A 10,866-nucleotide genomic window follows, 5' to 3' on the forward strand; every position below is an offset into this window, starting at 1 on the left:
ACTATGTAAAGAAGATATAAAAATATTGTTAGTCGTTAAATTTTCACATTTATGGCTTACAATTCTAAATGCATTGGTTTTATAAAAACATGTTGGAACACATAAAGTATTACATTATTTGTGTTTTCGGTGAGATATATTAACTTACACTATATAGACATAAGTTATATATTTGAACTTCTTTAATTCGAATTAATTCCGTGCCCTAGGCCTATAAGCAAACTACAAATGATATACTTGATGGTAGGAGTTTGCAAGGCCGTCTGGTGAGATAGACCTACTCTTAAGCAGAAATATTTATGACTAGTTATTACCCGCTGTTTTGCTCGCGTCTCAGGGGTTCGGTTGTCATGAGTTAGGTAAAAAAATAGCCCATGTCCTTAAGAGCTGAGATGGCCCAGTGATTAGAAAGCGTGCATCTTAACCGATGATTACGGGTTCAAACCCAGGCAAGCACCACTATTTATATGTGCTTAATTTGTGTTTATAATTCATCTCGTGCTCATCGGTGAAGGAAAACATCGTGAGGAAACCTGCATGTGTCTAATTTCATCGAAATTCTGCCACATGTGTATTCCACCGTTGAAATAGCGTGGTGGAATATGTTCAAAACCCTCACCTTAATAGAAGAGGAGGTCTTATCTCAGCAGTGGGAAATGTACAGGCTGTTACTTTACTTTACTTTTACTTTATGTCCTTTTTTGGAGTTCAAGTTTGCTGCATACCAAATTTCACCAAATTCGGTTCAGTGGTATGGTCGTGAAAGAGTGCCAGACAGACATACATTACTTTCACATATATAACATTAGTTTAGATTATTTGTTCCTAAGATTAGTGACACAAGCAAAGACTCAGTATTACGATTAATGTTGTAAGAAAGAGACAAGTGAGCACCATATACGCTCTCTCGCTCTCGCACTATATATACGAAATACAGTATTTGGTTTGGCTTATTCGGAACGCGTCCTCGGAGTTCGACGGTCGTATGTACTTAGCATGTAATACATCAATGTTACTGTAATTTTAGTATTATTTACAACAACGCGATGTAGAAAATACGATATAATGGAAGAAGCCCACAAACTGTACGGTGAAGATTTGAACTCAGTAATCCAGAGTTTCAGGAGGACTCCGGAATATTTGAAAATATTAAATCACAAGGTACCATTCCTTTTTATATAAGGTGAAAAATTTATTAGTATTTTTAAAAGCAGAAGTAGGAAGTAGGTTAAACTCTTAAACGATTATCTTTAATTTACAATAACAATCAACCCACCACAAAAGAAAACCATTTAATAAACAACACAAATAACAATCAATAATCTCCCGCCATCGCAAAACTCCCGCCTTTTTTTAAAGGAATTTGTGTGACGTGACGGAGATGCTGCTTGTTCATTCCAACAATATATATTATGTTATCCAAAGTTAACATAGGAATTAATAACATTAAATGCTTAAATACATACAAATAGTAACTAGAACTAGTGAGTGTATAAATCTTGACCGCGTGCAATGGTATCAAGAATGCTAGCAGTATTTCCCCGATGAATTGCGATTCCGATCCTCTGGGCCAACGAACCAGCCCTGTCACCAGTGGAGGCAATGAGGCGCGGTTTACGTTTAAGTTTACATACGTTTAGTATATTCAGGAGCTGAGATGGATAGAACGCGTACATCTTAACAAGGGACGCACCAACGAAATTTCAAGTGATGAATTTGTGTCTAAAAACATCTCGTGTTCAACGGTCATGGAAAACATCGTAAGGAAGCCTACATGTGTCTGATTTCAACGAAATTCTGCCACATGTATCCAATAACGCATTAGATCTGATGGAATATACACAGAACATTCTCCTCAAAGGGAGAGGATGGTTTTGGCCCGGGAATAGGAACTTTACAGGCTGTTAATGTTTAGTATATTCAGGAAAATCTCTAACTCTCTAATTAGATTTGGTCTTCTAATTAATAAATTAGCCACTTACTGGTTAGTGGTCCCCACTTCCAATAGTCATTGGCACAGTAAATAAAACATTCCTTGAATTGCCAATACTAGAATTATGAACTAAGATATTATGTCCCTTGTGCCTGTAGTCACTGGCTGTCCTTATAATCAAACAATATAGATTCGCTACAAGTATATAAGAGACACAAAACAAGACTCGTGAACAAGAAATATTATATTAGATAATGTCGAAATATCAAGCTTAACCAAATAAGAATTAAAAACGTGGTAAATATCCTGTTTTCATTTATATATGGATCACGGGATGATAAGTGATCACTACGGCCCATACACAATAGCGCTGTAAGAAACATTAGAAATTTCTAACATCGCCAATGCGCCACCAATCTTGGGAACTAAGATGTTATGTCCCTTGTGCCTGTAGTTACACTGGCACCCTTCAAACCGGAACCCAACAATACTACTGTTCTTTGGCGGTAGAATATCTGATGAGTGGGTGGCACCTACCCAGACGGGCTTGCACAAAGTCCTAAATTAAATGTTAATTTAAAATTTAATACATATTTGGTATTTCATTTAAAGAACAGTGGATATATTACGACTTTAAAGGATACATTCGTTTCAGTTGGAGGATTTGTCGAATTCAATAAATCGGATTTATACAGAAACCAGTTTTCACTATATGCACGAATTGGAAACTGAGGTGGCCAAAATTTTTGGAGATAACACCACTAAGCTCCGATCTTTGAACTCCTTGGAGTAAGTTTTTTTTAATAAGTTGTTTTTTTTACTATCCGTGTGATATGACTCCACTCAACAGCAAGAATGAGCTGCACTAGTCACTCGTGACGCTGGCACGCAAGATGCCTCTTCGCGCCTCTTTTGAAGGCACCCAGGTTAGAAGAAGAGGGGAAAACGTGTTTTTACTGAATGTAAAAAAGACAATACATTATAAGTCACCTTATGATGTTTAACACTATAGGGGGCGGTGATACCCCACTGACTCCGTTCTGAGCTGAGGTGCGATCTCATAGGAGGCACCTTCAGGACGAACGTCACTTACGAGCTCGAAAGGGGTCAAGTTTCAAGGCTGAGTCTAGTACACGCCTTAACGTTTGGTGACGCTATAAAGGGCCAACAACACTGCTTCATACATGAAACAAAAAAAAATAACACTATGGTCATAATTCTTGTTTATAATTCTCGTGCTCGATGAAGGAAAATGTCGTGAGTAAGCCCGCATCCAAATTAAATGGAATCCTGTGTCATATCATACATGGAAGCCACGTGGAATAAGATCCAAACCTTATCAAAGGAAGAGGTCCTATCCAGATGGATTTTTAGGGGAAGTTACTTAGAAAAGAGGTTTTATGTGTTAAATATTCAGCGTCTCTGTGGTGGTGACAATTTAATACGTCGCCCTCCGTGGTCGAGTGGTGTGTACACCGGTTTTCATGGGTACGCCACTCCGAGGTCCCGGGTTCGTCCGGCCGAGTCGATGTAGAAAAAGTTCATTAGTTTTGTATGTCATCATGGGAGTTGTGGTACCGTTCTTACTTCTAATTTCCATAATACAAGTGCTTTAGCTACTTTCATTGGGATCAGATTAATGTATGTGATGTTGTCCAATATATTTTTAGTTAAAACATATACATATCAGATGCTGCATTTGTCACGACTATCTTTATTATTTTAGCAACAATATAAAGAAAAGAAAAAGGATTTTTTTAAAATCTGATACGACACCGTCACCTGTTGACGAACTTGACAATTATCTCAAAAAGTTTTCAGTGCTCAGTGTAGAAGAGGCGAACCGTGTCCGAAACTTAGCATACGAATACTTTGGGTAAGTGTTTTGTTTTGACAGATTTTTGCATCTTCAACAGTCTGTAAATTTCCTATTGCTGGGCTAAGACGAATCTCGCTCTCTTTGACGAATAGAACATATTCCACCACGCTGTTCCAATGCAAGTTGGTAGAATACACATGTGGATGAATTTCTATGATATTAGACACCCGCAGGTTTACTCACGATGTTTTCCTTCACCAAGCACGAGATGAATTATAAACACAAATTAAGCTCATATTCAGCGGTGCTTGCCAGAGTTTGAACCCAAAATCACCGGCTAAGATATAGGGGCGTAATATGAATATATAATATATATTGTAATATGAATATTGATAATAAAAAATAAATCTATAACTTTCTTTACAACAGCAGCCTGTAAATTTACCACCGCTGGGCTAAGAAGCCTCTCTCGTTAAGGGGAACACCGGTTAAGATATAGGGGCCCCTTCAGACTAAATACATAATATAAATATGTGATTGATAATAAAAAATGAATGTATAATTTTCTTTTTTAATAATTTTTTTTATCTATTCTAACAAAATAGTGTTCTGTTCTGCTCTGTCAAAGTCATATGGGGCCCCATTATCTGAATATGACCAAGACCTCCACTAGGTTAAAGACCAGGTCCAGTCCAGGTCTTACCGAACTTTTTTAATTGTTTAAACTATATCTTTCAGTATCTTCTTCCGAAATATAAAAATAGTGTCGCCATTTTATTTCCGCAATTCACTAATATGATTTTGTTATTTATAGACGAAGTATTCATGCCTTCATGGAGAACGTTGCAGAGGACGACGGCATACCGTTATCGACGCAGTTACCTGGTGGTGGCGATCTGCCAGATAGGTTTACTCCGAAGCATCATCATGACGTAATTACCTAAAATTGATCTTGGCAAACAAATCCTATAAAGGCCCAAGCTATAGTACGACACAACTTAGATGTAGCATCGGCATGTTCAATAAAACCGATCACTGCCGATTTACACAACCAATAGAAACAGCTCCCTATCGTGCCATTCGACGCTATTCGTCGCTATAGATTATCGCGTCAGTTCAACCCGAGAAAGCGAGTGCATGTAAATCAACGCGTCAAATTGACGAATATTAGGTCATATGATATTACAAGTTATTACGTTTGTGTAAAGATCATATTCACATGAGAAATAGATATTGATAATTTGGGATAGCGTACTTAATTCGGATGTGATCGGTTTCACGAATTTTGGCGATGCTACATGTAGGTATATTATATTCTATATATTATAAATGTGACAGTAACTCTGTCTGTCTCGTGTCCACGCCAAAACTTCTGCCCGATTGTAAATTGTTACAAATATTGTCTAAAGCCTGAAAAAAGACATAGGCTACTTTTTAATTGAAGAAGTTTTGAAAGGGGGATGAAAGGTCGTATGAAAGTATTGTCATTTTTAGAACTAGAACAATTAAACTTATATTTTAGGCTGTTGATCTACACTTATAAAAAAGCATATCGTGACACCCACTAAGGAGTGTTTCTACCCCTAAATGGGTAAAATACACACCAATGTGGTACACAAAGAGGTCTTACATCAACGAACAATGTAAATATCTTCGCGAGCACAGTGGGTAACAGAAAAGTAAAGTAACAGTCTGTACATTTCCCACTGCTGAGATAAGGCCTCTTTCATTAAGGAGAGGGTTTGTAACATATTTCACCACGCTGTTCCAATGCGGGTTGGTGGAATGCACATGTGGCAGAATTTCGATGAAATTAGACACATGCAGGTTTCCTCACGATGTTTTCCTTCACCGCCGAGCACGAGATTAATTATAAACACAAATTAAGCACAATTACATAGTGGTGCTTGCCTGGGTTTGAACCCGCAATCATCGGTTAACATGCACGCATTCTAAAGTGGCTAACAGCTTTAAGATAATTTCTGGAGGTTCTAAACTTGGGCTATCAGTAACTTGTTTTGTTTTATTTGCAGGTAACTGAACTGACAGAGACGCCTGAGGTCGGCCCCACAACTGAAAGGGAATATCGTGCCTCCACCGTCGCTCGCGCTATTCTTCGGACCTTCAAAGCTAAAAACATTGAATAGTACATACATACGTTCACATAAGTCTTTCATTTATTAGAAAATAAATCTATACATATACAAAATTGGAGTGCGTGTTTGTAATATTAAAATAGCCCTTTTTACTCAATGCATTGGTATGTATACACGGTACATAATATATACCAAAATAACATTTTTTACAATTTTTGTCTGTCCTTAGCGGTTTGTCTATGTGTTCGCGCTAATTTCTGGTACGGCTGGACCGATTTTGATGGGACTTTCACTGGTAGATAACTGATATAATAAGGAGTAACTTAGGCTACTATATTTTTTAGTTCAAACGCGTACAAGGTCGCGAGCACAGTTAGTAATTGAAAAAAAATGAAAGCTATACCTTCTTATCCGTTTAGAAAACTGGCTCTTTCATACCTAATTGTTTTTGAATATCTTGTGTTGATCAGAGCGCTGGGCCACAAAGGGATGAATGAAAGACAACTGCATGTAGCGGAGATGAGAATGTTGAGAGGCATGTGTGGTGTTATGCGAATGGATAGAGTAAGGAATGAGTACATAAGAGGCTGTTTGAAAGTGGCACCTGATAGCTAAGAAGTTATGTGGAAGGCGGCTGTAGTATGGGCATGTTATGGGGAGGAATGAGGAACATATTGTGAGGAAGGTCTTGAGTATGTAGATGAATTTAGAGGTAGAGGGTGACCAAAGAAGGATGGATGGATTGTGTGAAGGACGATATAACAAATATTACAAATATTGGACATCATCACATACATAACTCTGATCCCAATGTAAGTAGCTTAAGCACTTGTGTTGTGGAAAATCAGAAGTAACAACGGCACCACAAACACCCAGACCCAAGACAACATAGAAAACTAACGAACTTTTTTTACATTGACTCAGCCGGGAATTGAACCCGGGACGTCGGATGAGCGTATCCATAAAAACAGGTACACACTACTCGACCACGGAGGTCATCAAATGGCTATCGATAATGAAAGAATGTTGCTTGTGAGATGACGTCAGACAGAGTAGTATGGAAGAAAATATGCTGCGCCGACCCCAAATAAAATTGGGATAAGGGTGATGAATTGTTTTTTAATTTCGTTAATTCCTTATCAGTGATCCCTATTCTGGCCTTGGTTACTCAGTGGATACAATAACACCCAGCCGTTTTATTTATACAGGTGTTTTAAATTGATAAAACAAATAACATGGTTCCTCAAACAAGTAAGAAGCTACTCGCTTTGAGACCTGATCTGACTCGTGTTTGAACATGAAATAAATATGCAAATTATAAATTATCATCATTTTTGATGGGCCGAACCGATTTTGATGAAACAAAAACTAAGTTAAACATAAGATTATTCTTCCAGAATTTCTAAGATTGGAAAAATAACTTGTTATATTTCAATTACAATCTAATCGTATACTACGTACAGTGTCTAATCTAAATTGTATGGGGACTTAAACACATACAATAATAATATATAATGATACTAACAGCCTGTAAATTTCCCACTGTTGGGCTAAGGTATGTTATGGTTTTGAGGAGAAGATTAGGTCCATATTCCACCACGCTGCTCTAGAAAAGATTTGGATTTGGTGAATTAGAAAAATGCAGGTTTCCTTACTATGTTTTACTAAACAAATGTGGGTATCCTACGAATGCCTTATTTCTGTATCTCGCCACTCTCGTCCAGAGCGTTAAGATAATAAATTAAATTATAATTTGTGTTTATTAACATATAAGGACTATCTAAGTTAAACCTTAAACTACAATATATTCTCTTAAGATACAAGAAGAAATTATATTTTATTTAGTTACAAATAAATTTCAGGACTGACCATTGATCTTGGCACCCATTTAGATCTCATTTCTTTTGTCGTTTAAATCAATTAGGGCCCATATAATAAAATTGAACTTGGCTCTCAACAACAACAACAACAGCCTGTAAATTCCCACTGCTGAGCTAAAGGCCTCCTGTCCCTTTGAGGAGAAGATATGGAACATATTCCACCACGCTGTTCCAATGCGGGTTGGTGGAATACACATGTGGCAGAATTTCTATGAAATATGTCACATGCAGGTTTCCTCACGATGTTTTCCTTCACCGCCGAGCACGAGATGAATTATAAAGACAAATTAATCACATGAATCAGCGGTGCTTGCCTGGGCTTGAACCCGCAATCATCGATAAGATAAGACTTGGTTCTCATAAAATATTTATATTTTGATGGTGTAAAAGGTAACCTTACACCTAATTCAGCTCGAAAAACGCGAGAAAAGTCGCAAAACAGCAAATAACCATACATATTAAGATGTTTTTAATAACTTACATATTTAACAAAAGATATTTTATTTGTTAATAAAACAATAGTCAACTTTTATATGTGAATATATATTCAATGACCACATGTGTTTACTGAAGAAATTATTTGGTATAACATAGTATAATAAGACATATACTATGACGCAGAACGCAAGACTTACCTCCACTAAATTTGAAAACATATAACATATCGATTTACGATAATTTTAATCCCAGTGCTTGGCAAAGGTACTCTAGATAGTCAAGCAGATACATCATCATCACTGCACAGTATAAAACAAAGTCGCAATTACCGCTGTCTGTCCCTATGTATGCTCATATTTTTAAAATTACCCAACGGATTTTGATGCGATTTTTTTAATAGATAGAGTGATTCGAGAGGAAGGTTTTTTTTGTATATAATGGATAGACAGTATAGTAAAAAAACAAAAAACATCTATAGTATATTTAGTATCAGCATTGCACCCGTGCGAAGCCGGGGCGTACTACTTAACTCGTCGACAATATAGTAAAGAAACACCGATAATTTTAGAAATTTCTAATGTGATGTCGTAAATAAAACAAATTCTCTTTTAAAAATTTTAATTAAAGCCGGGTCGCTAATGTACTATAACTTCTCTATGGCCTATTTAATAATTTAAAACTCATGTTATCGATATTCATTGTGGACTTTTTTGAAGACCTCTTCAAGCTGTACAATACTGTAGTACATTATTTTGATCTATCTCGTATGGTTCAGCCAGCGTTTGCAATGTAAGCTCCAAAAATGTATTTATTTGCGACATCATTATAGAAACCTCTAAAAAAAATTTCTCTACTACATTGTACATGTGTTATACATATAAAACTTCTTCTTAAATCAATCTATCTGTTGAATAAGGCCACAAAAATATGCGTTATGTAATTCTAAAGATATAAGCATACATAGGAACAGACAGCTGTAAGCGACTTTGTTTTATACCGTGTAATGATAATTATCGCATGCTATAGCACGCCACTAGTGAAATAGCCTTATACTAAGCAAGGTTCCCTTGAACAAATATTCATAATTACTAATAATAATTAAACATTGAAAATAAAAATTGAATAACTTTAAAGTTTTTTAACATTATTTAACAAATATTATATCTTACGACCTCCGTGGTACAGAGTAGTGTGTACAGATTTCATGGGTACGCCACTCCGAGGTCCCGTGTTCGATTCCCGGCCGAGTCGATGTAGAATAAGTTCATTTGTTTTCTATGTTGTCTTGTGTCTGGGTGTTTGTGACGTCGTTACTTCTGATTTTCCATAACACAAGTGCTTTAGCTACTCACATTGGGATCAGAGTAATGTATGTGACGTTGTCCCATATTTATTTATTTGTTATAAAAAGAAAAAATACATTTGGTACGATTTTCATCTAAAGCAAATCAAATTAGCCTTTTAATTAATAGCCTAGCCATTTTACTAAACCGCGCTCTTCAACAAGCCAGACATTAGCGATTCTAATCGGTTCTACAAACATATAGTCATAGTATTTCTATGTTTATCATGAAAAGCACGTCTTTTCTTTCAAATTTCTTATCAACTATCACTAACCTTTTGATAAATATATTAGTTATATCTTACAAATATGGCAAATTCGAAAAAATACATAACAGTCAACGACAGCAGCAACGTATGAGGAATATTGTTGGTTCTTCGGGGCCCTCTCAGTATGGGGGCCCTGGGCCCCTTGCACCCTTATGGTCAAGACGATAATACTCTCCTTAAGAGGAGAAGGTTTGAAGCTCATCAACGCTGCTCTTTGCGAGTTGGGTACACGTGTCATATACAATACAGATTTTCTTATAGCCGAGCACGAGATGAATTATGAACAAAAATTGTTGCTTATCTAGATTTGAACCTGCTATCATCGGTTAAGACGCACACTAACAAACCATTGGACTACCTCGAATGAATCATTTTTGAAGTCAAAATGTAGATTGAAAACGCAAAATTAAATATTAGTTAATTTTCTTTTTATTCTACATCCCTTTTACTCTCTCGTAACAAAGTATACTATGGTCATTTTCTATCTCGCTCTCTCCGAATTATATTATTTTAAATAATGTCTTCGTACAATTATTATTTCATATGTAAATAAGTTCAATCACCTCTACAGACTATGAGCAGAAAGTCTGTCGTTATGAAGGAGAAATGGCCGAGAATGTATTAAGAGATTAATAAGAGGTATTCTTTTTTATGGCATTATTGGCGGATGGGCATATGATGGTATGGCCACCACCATAGACAATGATACTGTAAGAAATATTTACCACTAGCGATCCTCCCGGCTTCGTAAGGGTGCAACGCTGAAATAAAACGCTAAAATTTTAGCAGAAAGAGAAACCGACTTCAATCAAAACACTAAATTTAAAGCACATAAATATGCCCTAAAAAGGAATAGAAATAATTGCGTTTACAACATATTTTTAGAGTCCTCCTAAGTAAAATGAAATGAATAATATTAGACTACTTAAAAGTCGATTTACGATTATATAATGTAGTTTTAGTTATTGTTATATTTGGAGCCGGAACGATCGACCCTAAGCCTATATTATATAAAATAACTTGTCCTAACTGACTGATTTATCATTATTTTTTATGGAATAGCTTGACGGACGAGTATATGGGCCACCT

The 10,866-nt window shown here is 36.3% G+C and overlaps 1 protein-coding gene across 2 annotated transcripts; it reads left to right on the forward strand.

Moving 5' to 3' along the window:
- The first annotated feature begins 17 nt into the window (after positions 1–17).
- LOC124542359 lies at positions 18–5,940 on the forward strand. 2 transcript variants are annotated; one of them, XM_047120331.1, is made up of 6 exons: positions 18–129; positions 1,028–1,161; positions 2,589–2,722; positions 3,660–3,809; positions 4,567–4,684; positions 5,786–5,940. In XM_047120331.1, exons 1-6 carry the CDS (start codon positions 69–71, stop codon positions 5,897–5,899), a joined length of 711 nt encoding a protein of 236 aa, XP_046976287.1. In that variant the 5' UTR covers positions 18–68; the 3' UTR covers positions 5,900–5,940. The 2 variants fall into 2 exon arrangements, with proteins under 2 accessions (XP_046976287.1, XP_046976288.1); XM_047120332.1 differs by lacking the exons at positions 18–129; positions 1,028–1,161 and adding an exon at positions 1,667–1,760.
- The last annotated feature ends 4,926 nt before the right edge of the window (positions 5,941–10,866 follow it).

The sequence above is a fragment of the Vanessa cardui genome, chromosome 30 (genome assembly GCF_905220365.1).
Source record: "Vanessa cardui chromosome 30, ilVanCard2.1, whole genome shotgun sequence".
NCBI classification, from domain to species: Eukaryota; Metazoa; Arthropoda; class Insecta; order Lepidoptera; family Nymphalidae; genus Vanessa; species Vanessa cardui.

Excerpts from the sequence above, each read along its gene's own strand:
- LOC124542359 (XM_047120331.1), top strand. The coding sequence starts at position 69 with ATGCATTGGTTTTATAAAAACATGTTGGAACACATAAAGTATTACATT. Across the intron at positions 2,723-3,659 it reads CGATCTTTGAACTCCTTGGA|CAACAATATAAAGAAAAGAA; the intron begins GTAAGTTTTTTT and ends TTATTATTTTAG. Across the intron at positions 3,810-4,566 it reads TTAGCATACGAATACTTTGG|ACGAAGTATTCATGCCTTCA; the intron begins GTAAGTGTTTTG and ends TGTTATTTATAG.